General features: G+C 43.2%; 1 protein-coding gene across 1 annotated transcript; it reads left to right on the forward strand.

The window, feature by feature from the left end:
- Nucleotides 1-4703: 4703 nt before the first annotated feature.
- On the forward strand, nucleotides 4704-18190 carry LOC127608432 (polypeptide N-acetylgalactosaminyltransferase 17-like). Its single transcript, XM_052077495.1, has 11 exons — nucleotides 4704-5084; nucleotides 5988-6171; nucleotides 7234-7400; nucleotides 9114-9288; nucleotides 9908-10105; nucleotides 10375-10492; nucleotides 11394-11582; nucleotides 12856-12993; nucleotides 13691-13786; nucleotides 16683-16844; nucleotides 16949-18190. Exons 1-11 carry the CDS (start codon nucleotides 4709-4711, stop codon nucleotides 17084-17086), a joined length of 1941 nt encoding a protein of 646 aa, XP_051933455.1. The 5' UTR covers nucleotides 4704-4708; the 3' UTR covers nucleotides 17087-18190.
- Nucleotides 18191-18911: the final 721 nt, after the last annotated feature.

Below are 18911 nucleotides of genomic sequence, written 5' to 3' on the forward strand. Positions count from 1 at the left end.
CGGCGGGACCTGTCAATCAACTGGAGTACGACGTTTCACAGTCCAAACATTCATAAAGCACTACTCATATAATAATAGCCTATTATATGACACAGACGTGTATCAATTTGCTCGCCCTTCACGCAATCAGGACACATGAAGTAGCTCTCACTCTCAAAAAGGTTGGTGACCCCTGTTCTAGGGACACAAAGCCATCACTGATTTAAAACTTGTTGCTGACCAGTGTCATGGGCCGGTTGCCAATCGTTAGCAAGGTGTGGCACAGACAAGCAACTGATTTTGAACATTCATTCATTCATTCATTCATCTTCCGTACCGCTTGATCCTCACTAGGGTCGCGGGGGTGCTGGAGCCCATCCCAGCCGTCTCCGGGTAGTAGGCGGGGGACACCCTGAATCGGTTGCCAGCCAATCGCAGGGCACACATAGACGAACAACCATCCACGCTCACATTCACACCTAGGGACAATTTAGAGTGTTCAATCAGCCTGCCATGCATATTTTTGGAATGTGGGAGGAAACCGGAGCACCCGGAGAAAACCCACGCAGGCCCGGGGAGAACATGCAAACTCCACACAGGGAGGCCGGAGCTGGAATCGAACCCGGTACCTCTGCACTATGAAGCCGACGTGCTAACCACTGGACTACCGGGCCGCTTGATTTTGAACATCTTTCCTTTTTTTCTAGCACATCAGGTTATTGAGATATTTAATTTTTTTGTTTTGAAGTTTGAAAGCTTGCACAACATGGACTTTACCATGTATTGGGATTCATAGCTTAATTTAGAAATATTACAACATATTTTTAAATCATATTATTACTTTGAAAACCTGATTGTTAGGATGTATTATTTGTCCACGGTGTCACCCCTCCCTTTTGCCTTGTTACGTTTTCAGTGTGGGCTGCGCGCCTCGCTAATTGGTGCACCTGCCTCTCCTATACACCTGCGAGTCTTCAACTCATCAGCCACTCGCAGCATAAAAGCCAGCCGGAACAGTGGCCCGTTGCCAGTTCGTCAGCGATCCTCTCTCCTGCACTTGCTTCTGCCAAGCCGTTACGCCCCTTCGTCCTGCGTTCCTTGAATTGGTCGCTTTGTCGTCCATTCAATTCCTGCCACCTCAACCTGTCCCACACCTGGCAAATAAATCCTTCTGAGTTCATTGTGTCTGCGTGTGCTCATTTCTCACAAACCCGAACACTGATGTGGAAAAAAAAAAACAAGGGCTAGTTCTAAATCAGTGCAAAACAAAGGGGAGAAAATCTACAGAGGTTTACCTGCTTCGCAGATTTAAACATTAGGTAAATAAACACTTGTTGACCTGTGTAACGTTTGAGGGACAAGAAAAAAATGACTAGAATCGGATATAATGGCTCTCTGACAGAAAGTCTATAGTCCTACATCACAAGTGTCAAACTCAAAGCCCAGGGGCCAGATCTGGGTCCCATCATTTTATGTGGCTTGCAAATGCAAATAATGTGCATCCACTTCTTGTTTTGTGGTATAATACCAAAATTGCAAATTGTCTTCACTTTTTAAAATGGTGTCATATTGCAAGCATTTTTTTTTGTTACCAATATATCCATCCATTTTCGAATCCACTTACTATATGATCTTAGTTAGACTGTTTTTGTGCTTTCTACTGTCTTCATTATTAATTTCTTGTTTATTGTTATGATATTTGCTCCATGTACAGTACTTTGTACACAGCGGTGGCTGTTTTAGAGTGCTCTATAAATACAGTGCACTCCGCTTAATAGAACACCATTGGGCCGAAGCGCTTCTGTTCTACTAAGCGGAGTTTCTATTCACCGGAGACACTTTATTAGGTACACCTTCAGACACGTCGACGACCAAGTTATGCACGCAGAAAAACCCCTGCTGACGAGTTAGAAGAGATATTTCGACTGTGGATGTCCATATCTTTAATCAAACAACAAAACAACAACTTTAATCAACTTCAGTCAAACATCTCAAATCACGAGAAAAATTTCGTTACTTTTGTCTGGAAACAGGAGTCCGTAATTTTGCGGTTGACTTCCCTCTCAATGCGCTGGATAAGAGGGAAGTCCTGGAAACCGCGGGCGTATCTTCTGAGAATCCGGCAATGCATCGTATCGTCTGAGTATGTCCTTCTTATCCGCAGGTGATAGCCCTCGTCTCTTGAATGAAGTTGAAGCCATTGTGACGTGCGTGTGTCTATGTGTGGAGTGACGCGTGGTACCTGTTACTGTATACGGCTAGAACTACCGCGTTTTCTCGCGATAGTGGTACAGTATCGCGATAGCTACACTTCGAAAACCACTAGTTTACAATGTTCATTGCTTACGGCCTGTTTTATTAAGCGGAGATCTGTTCTACTAAGCGGAGTATCTTTATAGGAAATTGCATTAGGCAAATCCGTTCCAGAGCCTTTTGCTCTATTAAGCGGATTACTCTATTAACCGGTGTTCTATTAAGCGGAGTGCACTGTACAGGTAAGTTGAGTATCCCAGTTGTCTTCAGGCAGTAGGCAGGGGGACACCCTGAACTGGGCGCCAGCCAGTCGCAGGGCACACGTCACAGACGAACAACCAATCTTGCTCACAATCACACTGAGGGACAGTTTAGACTCTAAACTGGACAGTTTAGACCAGGGGTGTCAAACTCATTTCACATTGTGGGCCGCATACAGCCTCGGGAGATGTCAAGTGGGCCGGACCATTAAAATTCTACCATACTCTGCTATAAATAACAAAAACATCATGTCTTTCCTTTGTTTTGGTATAGTGAAGCACAAGAACATTAGGAAAATGTTGACATTTAATGAACATATCTTTTACAAAACATTTCATGAAACACCTTAGATCAGGGGTGTCCAAACTTTTTGCCAAGGGGGCCAGATTTTATGTGGTAAAATGTCGGGGGGCCGACCTTGGCTGACATTGTTTACATTGAACAACAATATTGTTCAACAAATTTTAGTAAGCCAGTCTGTTTCACATTTCCATTTTTATTTTAATTTCAACAATCTTAAGAATTTCTTTTGGTTCATTTGAAACATGTATAGCACATGCAACTGCTTATTCACTTGACTTTTTCTTAAACAGAAGTCTCCTGAGTGCAAATTGATTGATTTGAAACATAAAATGTATCACCACGACTTTTCAATAGTCACAAAACCTTTGACTCGAACAACAGGGAAATGAACAAGCAATACACATAACCACAACTGCAAGGATCATTTGAAATATGACATATCAGTCAATATAAACACGGAGTGATGTCTTGTTAACTCGTGAGTGATGCCCTCTAGTGTCTAAATGCTATTACTCATTTATTAGTGAATGCTATTACTCATTTAGCCACTAGAGGGAAGCAGTACTATATGAAGCATCACTCACCAGTCTACGAGACCTCAGTCAATGCAACACGTGTTCCATTGCGCCCAACCTGCGGGCCAGACGGCGCTGATTTTATGACAGGGGCCGAGGGCCGGATGAAATTCGACCGCGGGCCGTATTTGGCCCGCGGGCCGGACTTTGGACATGCCTGCCTTAGATTTTCTTAGACAAATGTGCAATTTACTTTTATCATTCACATATATGCATTGCTACTGATCCCACTGATTGTACAAAAGGCATAAAACTTAAACAAGCAATTGGTATTGAAAAACTTTTTTTCACATTTAAATTATCCGTAGGCCTGATCAAACCTCCTCTGGGCCGGTTCCGGCCTGCGGGCCGTATGTTTGACACCACTGGTTTAGCCTAACTGTCCCTAGGTGTTCCATCAACCTGTCAGGCACGTTTTTGAAATGTGGCCGGAAACCGAAGTACCTGGAGTAAAACCCACGCATGCATGGGGAGAACATGCAAACAACACACAGGAAGGCCAGAGCCGTAATAGAACGCCGTAACTCTGCACTCTGAGGGCGGCTTGCTAACCAGTAGAGCACAGTGCCGCCCTTGTTATCAATCTCCCTTTTCAAATATTTGAACAGTTTTTACTTGATTTCAAGTAAAGTAAGTGGTATACACACAACATAACGATGCCTATGTAATATGAGACAATCATACCTTTATTTGGCTTCAATGAAGGAATTCACAACGACAATGTGGCCCCACTGACAAAAATGACTTTGGCTTTTGAAGTGTGTCTTCTACCCATATTTAATCATGCCTGTATAACTGCCCCATGCCCGTAGCGAAATTTTTCTTCCTTGAAGCACTCAGTTAATTTAAATTTGATACACTCCTTACTGGAGACCTCGTGGAGACGCACAGAGCATCGGAATGCGCCAGTTGATACAATCTTAGAAGCGGTTTAGGAGAAACAAAAGTCCCGATGCCGCACCATGAAGTTTCAGTACCGCCCTTCTGATGACATAAATATGTTGTGAATTGTTGTGACCACCGCAGCCATTTGTCTTTAACTCATTGGTGCGCGGAATATTCTGCGAATAAAAGCTTTGAAGAAACTGTTCATCGTCTCCAGCCTGTATTTGGACAGCCAACATCCTCACCATCTGAAATTAACGAACACGCGGAGAAAGGCCATCTCCCTCAACACTTTGTACCGTGAATATTCGCCGAGTACAATTGGGTCTCTGCATCTCTGGCAGAGACCTGGTTCACACAACTTGACTCCAAGCATCATGCAAGGGGCGTGGCATCGCCTCATTTTTGGCATTCTCCCGACAACGCTTGTCTGCCAATTACACACTAATGACATGGGCGTTATCCGACTCTATGACACACACCTCGTCCAGTTTGTCCGCTTTCACACATGTCACCACTGTCTTCTCGTCATGGCTTTCAAGGGGAGAAAATGGAAGTTTCTACTCCTGCTCAATGTTCTGGGGCTGGCGGCAATATTCATTCTCTTGACCAACACCAAATGGTTGCAAAATAGTCTGCTTCTGCCGTCGACTGTTCCAGTCCTGCCCGATTCTAGAATGGTGGAGAAGACGACGCAAATGGAGCCGGTGACTGATCCAGAACTGGAGAAGACAACAATGGCATGGGAGAGAACCGGCGAGAGTGTGCAGGACACTCTGAAGGAGAGGCTCAGCTACCTGGAGGACATCGTGTTCAAACACCTGAGCGGTAGGACTCAACCAATCCTGACAGTACTTCCTGGTCACGTCACCAAATTGAACATCACCCGTTTTAACTCGTGCCCTAAAATTGTTTATCTACACATTTAAAAATGCTGCGGTTTTCCCCTAACCCACATGCTGGGTAACTGTGGACTCTGAGCAGACCGGGTTGATTATTTTGACTCAGCAAATTGGGTTGAGGATTGCATTCGGGCTTTCTGAAGAGCTGAAGCTAGCTATCTTTTGAACATGTTTGTGTGCCGAAGTTGAAGTCAATTGAATGTAACATTCTTTAAAACCGTTGGTGGCAGCTCAATGGTTCAGAGGGTAAACACCACGAACTTGGGACACCAGGATCACGTTTCAAATCACAGTCAGAGTGAAACCTAGCATTCAGTTCGGGGTCAAGCGGCAAAGCCTGAATTTAAAATGGGCAGATTGTGTCAGCAAGGTCACCCAATACAAAAACTGTGCCAAACGTACCTTGCAAGTGACTTGCGGACCAGGGCACATTGCTACTTATTTTTGGAAAATGTTATCATAATAAAAATCGTATTATTATGAAACACAGCTATACCGATAACCCAGTAACTCATTTCTTGGTAGCTTGAAGTCATCAGTATGGGTGTTTTTAATCCATTGTCGGATCAAAACCATGCGGGGTCAAATCCTCAACACACTGTGCTGGGGATTAATAACCAGCATTGGCTCAGCTCCTTTTGGAACCAGTACTTGGTTAGCTGAATCAATCAATTTGGGTTACGTTTAACTCAGCAGCTTTAAGAGTTTGCCCTGACATTGACTGGTGAGCAGTCCGCATTAAACTTGGAAGACAAGGTGCCACTATCATGTACCGTACACTGTACAATATTATTTGCGGATTACTGAATCATGATTGTGCCGTGTTCAGGTCTTTCCAAACGTCTGGGACTGGTTGAGGGCTTCAACGCTCCGGGCTCAGACGGCCTTCCCATCACGCTTTCCCCAAAAGACAAAGCCAAAGCCCAAACCCTGAGGATCAAGTACGGCTATGATCCCGTCATGAGCGACAGGATCTCTCTGGACCGAACAATTCCGGACTTCAGACCCAGCAAGTGAGTACCAATCCGACACGGAAAGAAAATTAATACTTTCTGCCATAAAATAAAGAAATTACAGTTTAAAACCTGATAATAAAGCTGTGCAGATGATAAAATAATGCTAAACCATTGTTAGCTCCAACTACTAGCGCCATCTTACTCACATGAGCCCAAAAGCTATGTGGTTGTCAGCGGATAGTGATTACGCGGCCCAGTGGTCAACTGGTTAGCACGTCACCCTCACAGGGCAGAGGTGCAGGGTTCGATTTCGGCTCCAGCCTTCCTGTGCGGAGTGTGCATGTTCTCCCTGTGCCTGCGTGGCGTTTCTCCGGGTACTCCGGTTTCCTCCCACATTCCAAAAACACGTTTGTTTGACTACGTGTGCCCTGCGATTCGCCAACAACCATTTCAGGGCGTCCCCCGCCTACTAACCGAAGACAGCTGGAATAGGCCCTCGCACGCCCCGTGGCCCTTGTGGGGAAAAGCGGATCGGACAATGGATGAATGGATATTGATTACTACTAAACTAATGCTTTACTATTTATTGTTTGCTAAAAATGCTCATGTCTCGCTACTAAATAGATAATCACCTCGCATCAATTTTTTTGATCAGAGATCAAATGGACTTTCATGCTATACAGCTGTTAGTTCAAAAATCCGACCATCAGCCAACTGACACTGGTCTAAAAGCCATGCGGTCGTTCACATGGCCCATATTTTTCCATTAAGAATGAAAATTTACTTCACTGCTTCGTAAAAGTATGCACTGCTGTTGACTCAAAATGCTAATGTCATGCTAGTAATATGCAGTCCAAAATGCTGTGATAGGTCATCTGCATCATCAAGTCACTGAGCTCCAGAGAGCAACCCATTCTTTCACAAATGTTTGTAGAAACAGACTGCATGCCAAGGTGTTTGGTTTTATACACCTGTGGCAGTGGAAGTGATTGGAACACCCGATTCTGATTAATTGGATGGGTGAGCATATACGATATAGTTTATATAGGCCATTCAAAACAAATCATCAGGCAACAATAGTATGTGTGTGCGCGTGTGTCTATATGTGTCTGTGTGTAGATGCAAAGAGTACACCTACCCGTCAGATCTTCCCCAGATCGGCCTCATTTTCATCTTCGTCAATGAAGCCCTGTCTGTCATCCTTCGCTCCATCCACTCAGCTGTCAATCACACACCTGCCCACCTGCTCAAGGAAATCATTCTGGTTGACGACTGCAGCGACGACGGTACGGACAAACAAACACGTACTTAAATGCCCGTACGAAAACAATCAAAATGAGCATTGAGACGGGACCGACGGATGAAAACAAAATCAAAAATATAACAGAGAATAATGACAGTAGAACAAGCAGGTCACCTGACTTATGAAAGCTCTCGCTTGGTTGTTTTTTTTTTTGCCTTGTGTTGTGTCGCATGGTGAGATTGGTGAGGGAATACTCCACTGACACAGGCTAAAAAAAATAAAATAAAAATAAAAATGAAGAGTTTTCTTTTTCTAGTAAGTAAAAGTCCAGAGTCCAATGCTGCAGCAGTTGAGAGAGCGGCACAGACGATTTGGTCACCGTCCTGTCCCGCCTCAAACACATGCATGGAAGGCAGACTAGCTTAACTCACTGGAGCAATGTCTTTATTTTCCGATATGGTCTTATCCAGTTTCTAAAGATAGTGGTGTTTCCATAGAAACCTTTCTGAACCAGATGGCTGGAGACCTCATATATATTTTTTTCTTTTATACCCGTGTCCTGATCACTGTTTCTTTAAGGCTGTTTAGTGGTTTGACGATTAATGTCTTAATAACTACAGCCTATCACTTTTTCAGGTGCACATTTGCTTTATGAATAGATGCCTACGGATGGGATCATACTTAATTTATATCATATCAAATAGATAATTAAGTTGCCAATGACAAAATATCGCTCCACCAAAACATGTGTCAGCTACAAGTTGTTAATAGTTGTGGGGTCACTCACAAAATTAATTAAACTCGGCCAACTATCTTTTGACTAAAACTACTTTGAGCACACTCTCATTTTTTTGAAACAAAAGCCGCCCAGATTCATCGTTAGACCCATATCAACATGCGTAACAGCAAAAATACTTTTGTTTAGCAATCCCTGGTGAGTGACGTGATTTACAGAATGCCGAGTCGCCAGTCAGCCATTGTACTGCATTGTTGATTGTCCCATTAACTGCTCTATGCTATTACTATCGAATGATTTGCCAAAATGCCTGGCCGCTGAGTGGCGATGGACTGTTCACAAAAATTATACAAATAGTACAGTAAAGGACAGGACAGATCGGGAGAGGAGGAAACAGAACTGGTAAAGCGAGCCAAGACGTACTATACTTAACTACAAAGGAGGGCAAGCAGTGCTTCCAGAGCCTGTGAGGAAGAATGAAACAAGTTGCATATAGGACAGGATAGGATGGGACAAGACAGGACAGGAAGTGTCCAGAGTTGATGTGTTAGCGCAGTGATAATGAACCGACATGCTAACAGCATGCCAAGTCTCTGATGACAGATGACAACACACAGAGGTCAAGTGATATTCAGCAAAACTGGCATTTTGACACAAGTACTCAAGGTTTGCCTCACTTTGTGGTGTGCTCGCAACAGCTTCAGCATACTTTCATCTTCAATCGTATGTACAAATTTGTCTTTTTAATGACCATCACTCCCTGGCTGAAATTGGACTAAATTGGCCCCAAGTGCCAGGTTATTCATGTGATATGTACATAATCTAATCTAAGCGAAACAAATGTTTCAATCCAATTTCCATGATGGCGTTTTTCTTCCCCTTCACAAAACAGCAACAAAAGTTGCCGTGGCGCAGCTCACACAAGGACAAATGTCTTGAGAAGTGACATCTGGTGCCAACAGAGGGTGTGCTGTACTTTCCAAAAGAAGATGATGTTCCTGCTTTCCTGTTCTGTTGCAGAACAACTGAAAGGCCCGCTGGAGGAGTACGTGAATAAGCGCTACCCTGGTTTGGTGAAGATCGTCAGGAATCAAAAGCGGGAGGGTCTGATTCGAGCCAGGATCGAGGGCTGGAAGGTGGCTACCGCCGAGGTGACGGGAATCTTTGATGCCCACATGGAGTTCACACCCTTCTGGTGAGGACATCTAATTACTTTTGTGTACCATCCGTCCAAGAAACACCTCCCTTGTTCCAATTGGGAAAAATCTGGTTGTAAAGTGTACACTGAAACCCATTGAAATTCTGCTATAATACCAAAACAGCAATACTTAAGACACGTCAAGAGTTTCTGAGACGAGATTCCACCAGAAAAACAAACCAGGCAATTGTAAAAAATTAACCCATTGCAAATCAAAAGGGCAATACCCTTGCGAGGCACTTTCACGAAAAACACCCATGTCCAATAAATGCCTCGGAACCCATCGGAAATCTGTTGGTAACCAAAAAAGCAGCTCCTGATGAGGGATGCAAATGCTCTCAGATGACGTGTGAAGTGACTCATCCACTGAAAACAAACACCTCCCTCAGATGATTACCTTGTTCCCATCAAAGGAAAATTGATCTTAACTATGAGGGGTCACTGAAAGCCATTGGAACTCTGTTGCCAATAGAAAACCAATGTCTCAGATGAAGTACAATGTCGTATAAAAGACAACGGGTCGTCGGCATGATCTTGTATGCCATCATGCTGACATTACAGTGAAGAGTTAAAGTCCGTTGCTAACCAAGCAATGTGATCACTCCCATCTATCTAGGGCCGAGCCGGTTCTGGCACGGATCAAAGAGGACCGCACAAGGATCATCTTGCCTTCCATCGACAACATCGACCATGATACCTTCCAGTTGGTCTCCTACGGACAACCGTCCCACGGCTACGATTGGCAGCTGTGGTGTAAATACATCAGCCCCTCAAATGATTGGAAGGCCCTGAAGGATGACTCTGTCCCCATCAGGTGGGTCACAACGTGTAACTCATCCCTCATTCGAACGGCTTAGCTACAATGCGCCTTCTCATGATGCCTGGAAACAAGAGGAGCAAGGGTTACTTCCAGGTGGAAGAAAACTGATTGACTACCATTAACCTGACCGGAAACCATGACAAGAAGTTTGTAGTTACACTGCCAGTTAGGATGTATGGAAGAATGGGGATACGTCTGACGTCATGTTGAAACGCTATATAGAAAATGTTATTGTTAACCTGATTTTTTGGGTCATATGACAGAAGTCCCGCCATGATTGGCTGCTCCTTCGTGGTAAACCGAGTCTACTTTGGGGAGCTAGGCTTGTTTGACCCTGGCATGGAAGTCTACGGGGGAGAGAACGTGGAACTAGGTATCCGGGTTAGTATCCCATCTGGTTTCATCACCACCCCCCTCGCCCCCCAAAAAACCAACTCTAAGGACAATTATACAATAGCTGGTTGGCAGCACGCACTAGAAGCTAATGCAGTAGTCTACATCTTCTCAAACATCACAAACAAGATGGTCTGAAAATGTGAAACGTACAGAAGCATAGCAAGCCAGTATTGCTCACCAGTGGCCAACACAAAAGCTAGCAGCCAGCACAAAAGCTAACATAGAGGTCGGCATTCATTCAGTGCTCCTTCTTGTCAAACATCACAAACAAAATGGACCGCAAATTGTCGCTGTCCTGTGAAAAAACGGTATGTCCATTTTTGTCTTTTTAAAATGTTTATCTTCATGAGGTGTTCATTTTTTGGACATTCCAATAACATGAACGTTTTACAAAAATGGGCATACAGTGTGATTTTCACAGGAGAGCAAGAAAATGTGAAAAGTATACGGCAACTAGCAAGCCAGTCTAACTTAGCGGCGAACACAAAAGACAATTACCAATTTGCTCACACAAAAGCTACATTTGTAGTCATCACTCACTCCGTGCCGCTTCTTGTCAAAAATAACAAACAATATGAACTGAAAATGTGAAAAGCATATCACAGCAAGTAAGCCAGTCCAACTTGCCAGGAGCTAACACAAAAACTAGCCATCTAGTTGCTCACAGAAAAGCTAACTGCACTCAGCTCAACTCATCTTTAATTATCCAATATTTTTACACTGTCACAACAGCTGCACATTTTAGTCGACATTCATTCAGTGCTCTTTTATGTTAAGCACCACAAACAAGATGGACCGAAAATGTGAAAAGCATATGGTATAGCAAGTCAATCTAGCTAGCGGGTCAATTCTTTTGTAATATTTTGCCTGACTGCGTCCCCTGCAGGTGTGGCTGTGTGGTGGCAGCATGGAGATGCTGCCGTGCTCCCGTGTAGCTCATATCACGCGCTTCAAGAAACCTTACCTGGAACAGTCCCTGGCGGACCTCATGCGGCGCAATGGGATTCGTGTGGCTGAGGTTTGGTTAGACGAATACAAGCGCGACTTCTACATGGCCTGGAACATTCCAATGGAGGTAACTCTCACACATCCAATCCAATATAAATACATTACTACCAAAAACTTTGGAATATTTAATTTTAGGGTGAGATTTCAGATTGAGCCTAAAATGCACAAGTACCTTTTGCTCCCCAAAGCCCAACATCTCTCACTTTTTGGGAGTAGTGTTATTTGCTGGTGTTTTAACTAAGCAAATGCCTGCTGTAGCCACTCAGGGGGTGGGGTGGATGATTTTGTGATGGCCCAATATTGAAATTTGACTGACACATATCCACCAATGCCATGACTCTCATGAGGAGAAGCGGATCAGAAAATGGATGGACAGATGGTTGTCCACCAATGGGAGCCCGGTAGGTCGACTGGCTAGCGCGTCAGCCTCACAGCGCAGAGGTGCAGGGTTCGATTTTGTCTCCGGCCTTCCTGTGGGGAGTTTGCATGTTCTCCCTGTGTCTGTGTGGGTTTTCTTCGGTGACTCCGGTTAACACCCACATTCCAAAAACATGTGTGGGAGGTTAACGGAACACTCTCCATTGCCCCGCGGTGTTATTGAGAACGTGAATGGCTGTTCGTCTATGTGTGTCCGAGCCAAAAGTTTAGGGCGATCCCTGCCAATTGTCCAGAGACAACTGGGATAGGCTCCATCACACCCGTGAGGATAAGCGCTGCAGATAATGGATGGATGCAACCAAATTTATTTCTTGGAATTCTCTTTGATCATGTTTTCAGTTTTCTTCAAGAGAAACATGCAGCAAGAGCAATTATGGTGCTTTTGGTGTGGGCTGGAACAGATTCATAGCCTTTCTGTTCATTCTTATCAAAGGCAGCTGAATCATTCTTCTGTTCACACGCAGTTCAAATTTGAGAACAAAATCTACTAGGTTCGTCTTTTCAGGACACCTGGAAATTAGCCTACAAATATCCATTTCAAACAAAAAGTCCTCCTGTGTCTTTTCAAGCATAGCTTTTTGATACTTCTTTGTAGGGGTCTTAATGATTACTTTTAGAGTTTGGTGTTGGTGTTGTCCTCAGACAACATTTAGTTATAGATTGAAAAAGTCAGTGATCTAAAGCAGGGGTAGGGAACTCCGGCTCCTCGAGAGCCATATCCTGCCTGTTTTAGGACCCTCCCTACTCCAACACACCTGATTCACCCCAATGCCCCCCCCCCCAAAAAAAAATAAAAACATCTGCAAATAAAGAGTTTAGGAAATTGGTCATATATTCTTTCAGAGTTGTTGCAAGTGAGGGTATGTCTGTGAAATACTAACTAGACGGGATATGCGCTTTAGGGTCATGGTATCGATTATGGAAACATCTCTGAGAGGGTGGAACTCAGGAAGAGACTGCAGTGTAAGAACTTCAAGTGGTACCTCGACAACGTTTACCCTGAGATGAAGACGCACGAAAACACCATCCTCTACGGCACAGTGAGTCCCCACACCTCAATTTGGTGTCACCTTGCCATCTATAAAATATGTGGTTCCAACTTGGTAGCAATTGGAAAGAATCTCTTGAACAAGTCTGTCCTTCAAGAGCCCCTAGATATGGCCAAAATGGCCGCATTGAACCAAAATGCCGGACTTCCTGTGTTTTTCTGGTATGGCTTCTTGAGACTTTTTTGGTAAGTCTAGTCATGTCTACCAAAATTTTGTGAATTAATCAAACAGATATTGGGGGCTGAATTATTATTTTTATGATTTATTTTTCTTAAATGTGGTTGGGCAACACTTAGCATTGAGCCTAACGTGGTCAGTTCTAGTACATAGACATACCTGCCAAATTTTATGAGACTTAGTCAAACCAGCTTCAGGGACCTTCATTTGTTTTTTAAATTTATTTATTTTAATGTGGTTGGGCACAACCAGAAACATTTGAGCCTAAAACGGACAATACAAATCCTAATGGTAGACGTCTTTTCCGGTACGACTTTTTTGAGACTTTTTTTGTGGGTCTATTGATGACAGACATGCCCACCACATTCTATGTCGTGAAATCAAATTGGCTTTGGGGTCTAAATTTTCTATTGCACATGGCCAACCCAAATTTTGGGGGTCACAACTTGGGTAATTGTCTGGCTGTTGTTGATGGCTTGAAGATGAAAAATGGGTATATTTATCATTTCAGATGTACAACTGGAAGGTTGACAAACTGTGTTTGGATCAGGGTGAAAAGGTGGACCACGCCGCCATCCTGTTCCCCTGCCATGGCTTGTCTCCACAGGTAGGCTGCTTATATAAACAACACTACCTTGTCTACAAAGAGAAGTTGAAGCACATTCAAAAGTAAAACGTAAAAACATAAGTGATGGCGATGCTAGAGTTTTACTGCTTTGAATGAGACGTCACTCTTGCGATCATACAAGCATAAAAACAAATAAATGAATAACAATAACCCCGAACACCAGCTTCAAAATCGATTGTCACCAAACTTGGTGGAGATCTCTATTCTGACAGGATGCACCAAAAAGTCTCAAGGATCTGCTCCCCAAATTGTATCGGAATTAGATGGTCTGCAGTTGCGGTCTGAAGCAGCCGTTTTAGATTAAATTCCTCAGTTACACCCCCCGGAAATTGAGAAAAAAAAATTCTCCCCTGAAAACAGTTTCACCGAGCGACGCAAAATTGAGATGCTATGTCTATCCTGACAGGATGTACCAAAAACCCTCAAGGATCTTTGCCCCAAATTGTAGGAAGTCATCCAATTCGGTTTGAAGAATTTATTTTGGGTGAAATTCGTCAGCAACACTTCCTGGAATGTGAGAAAAACGAAGTCCCCTTTACCAGTGTCACCGATTGACACCAAATTGGATTGACATGTCTATCTTGACAGGACTTACCTAAAAGTCTCAAGGAATCATGCTCCGTGTTATGGGTGGCAAAGGTAATGGCAGAGGATCCAAAAGTAAAGGAGATGGGGGGGAAGGATGGGTTGCAGGGTCAAGGTCAAATGGTCCGGGGAGGAAAAATGTGGAGCCAGGCTGGGCAGGTGCTGGAACAAGACAAACAAGAACAATTGAGTATGCACAAAAATGGCAAGCATGTGCACTAGCAATGGCCTGGATACCTACCTATAATCATTATAGTATAATGCGAAAATCATCTGGCAACTGCTTGCAGATCAGCAGAGCTTTTTTACGCAGGAGGTGATTGCTGATCAGCTGCAGGTGTAGGAGCACCCGCCGGCCCAGCCTGGTAATTACAGGGAAAAAGACACAGAAGGTCCCTGGAAGTGGACTCTCCAAAATAAAAGCACAGAAGGAAGCGGGTCTGTGATGACACGTCACACACCGGATTGAAAAGGAAGCCAACTGTTTGGTTTTGAAGTATTCATTTAGGGTCAATTCCTTTGGAAAACAACCTGTAAAGTAAGAAAAAAATGATGTATCAAAAAGTCTGAAGCACCCATGCCCCAAAGTGAACAGAAACCAGCTGTTTTGTTTTGAAGCAGATATTTTGGTTAAATTACTTCAGTAAGGAACAATGGAAAGTAAAAACAACAAAAAAACAAAAACAAAGAAACAACCGTCTCTCTTTGGCAAAATGCCAAGCCAGTACCTCAATTGCTCCATTTGAGCACTTACAAGTCCTTTTTGGGTGGTGGTCCTGTCTGGCCAGTATTAGCTCAGTTGGTGTGGCCCTTCGCAAACCTGGTACTGGCTGGTAGTCCAGTGGTTTGCACGTCGGCTTCACAGTGCAGAAGTACCGGGTTCGATTCCAGCTCCGGCCTCCCTGTGTGGAGTTTGCATGTTCACCCCGGGCCTGCGTGGGTTTTCTCCGGGTGCTCCGGTTTCCTCCCACATTCCAAAAACATGCATGGCAGGCTGATTGAACACTCTAAATTGTCCCTAGGTGGGAGTGTGAGCGTGGATGGTTGTTCGTCTCTGTGTGCCCTGTGATTGGCTGGCAACCAATTCGGGGTGTCCCCCGCCTGCTGCCTGAAGACAGCTGGGATAGGCTCCAGCACCCCCCGCGACCCTAGTGAGGATCAAGCGGCTCGGAAGATGAATGAATGAATGAGTTTCAATGATTATTTCATATTTATCTTTTTATTGTAATATTTAAGCCTTTAAGAAAACATTGCTTCTGTGTAATTATCTCAATTTGTTAATATGATGTATTTTTTTCCAGTATGGAATGAGTAAAACTCATTCCAAAAAATACCATTCAATATTTAGTATTTAAAAACCAAGAACTTTAATTGTATTTATGAAATTTGTACTGGCCCGGTCGGGCCAGCGTCAGTGAACTTTGATTGGCCCCACACAGTCACGTCGTCTGTGGTCCCAGACCATTGTTAATGTAAAACTCTGATTCATAAGTCAGGGCACTCATTACTCAAGGCACCCCTAAATTATGATGACTGACTTTGCCATATTGGGCTGAGCAGCCAGAGCAGAGGCCACCGTCCGTGGCCCTTTGTTACGTCGCAATCATCAACGCAAAAAAAGCTACTTTTGAACCATACTAAAACATCCAGGTTCGTACCATGCTTAAAATCGCTGGGTTAAAAGTGATATAAACTGAGTGACATAGCTAAGTCCGAAAGGGACCAAGTTATTTATGCGCAGTGCACTCTGTTGAGGATGTACCCCAGAAGTTTGGGTGAAGATTTTGAATCCAACTACCCATACTGATGAGTCAAAGTGACCAAGAAATGGATAGTTCAGTATAGCTGTGGTTAAGAATAATACTAATTTTACTACTTCAACCCTTTCAAGGACAGCGGTTACTACAGTGCACGGCTTATCATGGTATCAGGTTACAGGGTGCATGAAAGGGGTAATTTTCTTTCCTTGTTCAGGGATCCACACACCGAGTCAGCAGCATGTTTTGGGACATTTTTTACAGCGGATGACCTGCTGGACACACACCACCAATTTTTATCCTGGTTTGCGACTGGCAGTAACCTGGAATCGGTATACAGTGTAAAGGGTCTTGCCTATGAATCTCAACTGTATGTCACGATTGAACCTAACTGGGATCTGAACCCAGATGTACATTAAATTTACATTAAGTTCAATTCACAAAACTGCAAAATGGCGACCAGATACAGCTTTTTGTGTGCATATCTTCTCGTCTTGCTCTTCACATGCCCTCATTCCATTTTGTTACGACAGTTGGTGCGCTACACCAAAGACAGCCAGATTTTCCTGGGTCAGCTGAGCAACAGCTACACAGACACCCGCTGCCTGGTGGACTTTCCCAACAATGTCGCACCGCAGCTCCTTGACTGCAGCACAGTGTCTAACATCAGGCACACCAAGTGGATTTTCAGTCAGGTGACACTTTGTTCTTGTGACATCCAATCTGAGACTTCAGACAGTCTGAGGAGTTTAACTGAAAACTAAAAAAATTCTCTCTGTTAACCTGGTTCCCTATGCAGGGCAATTCGGTCCAAAACTTGGCCACGAAACGCTGCATGGAGGTGAAGCCCACTACAACCAACCCGTTCTTCAAGGTGGTGATGCAAAGCTGCTCGGGCCAGAGGTGGAACTTGACTATTCCCGCTGTACGAGTCTGAGTTGTCGTCATCTACTTCCAGGATTCTCCGCAAAGCGCCGGTGAACTCGCTGGATCAGGCTCATTTTAACGCATTCACTCCCAAAGATGTTTTTAAACGTCTTTTCAGACTTGGTCTAGAATTGGCTGGTACTGGATGAGTTAAATGCCAGTGGCAGTTCTCACATTAGCCAGTAGGAGGAGATGCAGGTCATTGATTGTCGTCTTTTGTATTGTATGTGTTGCAGTGTTCTTCGCGTATTTATTGCATTTGCCCTTCATATCAAAATGGCACATTTAATCATTTCTAGGCTTTATTAACTTTGAAGCCTACTTTAAAAAAAAATTGGGCACATCATCTCTGCTTGTTAAGATTTTTTTTTCGGCTTTAATTTCAACTTCTCAGTGCTTACAATTTATATGCTTGAGTTAGCAACAGTACTACTGTGGGGGTCGGGGGCGTCATATATATAACCAGATATATAACCAAATAAAAGGCATTTTAAATCTGGACAAAATACATGTATACATGCAAAATATGTATTTGTTATATATTTCATTTTTCGAAAAAGATCTCTCGATACATGTATCAAAAATCCACTATCCTATCCCAACAACAAAAGGGATTGACGCAAACAACAATATAAATACACACTCGGACCCCCCCCCCCCCCCCCCCCCCCCGGCCCCCGCCCCTCAGTGCAAAGGGCTCTCTTGCATAGAAATTACCATTCAAGGTTGTCACAAAACTTTTCAAGAGCAAAACAACTATAATTTTGTGGGTGGAGGGGCGGGGGGGATCACTAAAATCAACTCATTTACGTTTTTAATACTATTGAGGTCCTATGTTTCTGCTGCATGTCATGCCAATCCGCAATTTCTTTTTAGGCCTATTCATGTACATGACAGTATAAGAACCACTGTAAGGTCAAATAAGACTGTAAAGGCCTGGATATAAATAAAAAATATCAATAGTGTATAAAAAAAAGTCAAATATTTTTCATTGTCAATTGTTCTCGTGTTCTAAAATGTTCAAAATGTATTTAAAAATTTGATCAAAGCTAATGTGATTAGTACCCTTATAATATTTTCTTGAAGCAATGCAAATAAAACACTGTTGAAGTTGTTTAGCGGTAAGCTCTCATTTCACTGTTTTTTGGTGATGTTTTAAGTTTTTTTACCATGGTATTGTTTCTTTTTTTTGGTCTTCTTTTAAATTATATAAAATAACTTGACCTGTTTAGTCAGCCACTGAGTGTTGCAAACAAAGTTCTTGTTCCAGCAAAATATTTTGCAAATATATCTTGAGTCAACCGTCAATCATGACATCATATGAAACTACAATTGAGACATATACATCAGCAAATATGGTCATGCTGTACTGCACCAAAAAAGGGTGCAACTAAAAGCTGTGGTGGTGAGAACAACTGAAAAAGTTGGTCGCAGCAGTGCTACCAGCGCAAAAGCTAAGTGGAGACCTTAGAGCCCTGTCATGGCCAAAATTACATAGCATTTACAGGTATACCGCTTTCATCATATCATTGGTCGCATAGCATAATTGCTTCGGTCATTCAATATTTCATATGTTTTGGGAAAACCAAAAGAAACAAAATTTTAGAAAACACAACGGTACTTTTTTATTGAAATTGTAACCAAGCGCGCAACCAGATGTGTGAACAAGTAAACAAAAGGGAAAAGACCCTTCTTTAACAGTATAACAAATAAAAATGATTTTTGGCAGAATGTGCCATGATAGTCATTTTACCTCTTACTTTTATACTTCAAATCTAAAATGTTTGATATATGGTAAAATTACGTATTCAATATGTATCAGTCAGTGTGTTCAC

The sequence above is a fragment of the Hippocampus zosterae genome, chromosome 10 (assembly GCF_025434085.1).
Source record: "Hippocampus zosterae strain Florida chromosome 10, ASM2543408v3, whole genome shotgun sequence".
Lineage (NCBI taxonomy): Eukaryota > Metazoa > Chordata > Actinopteri > Syngnathiformes > Syngnathidae > Hippocampus > Hippocampus zosterae.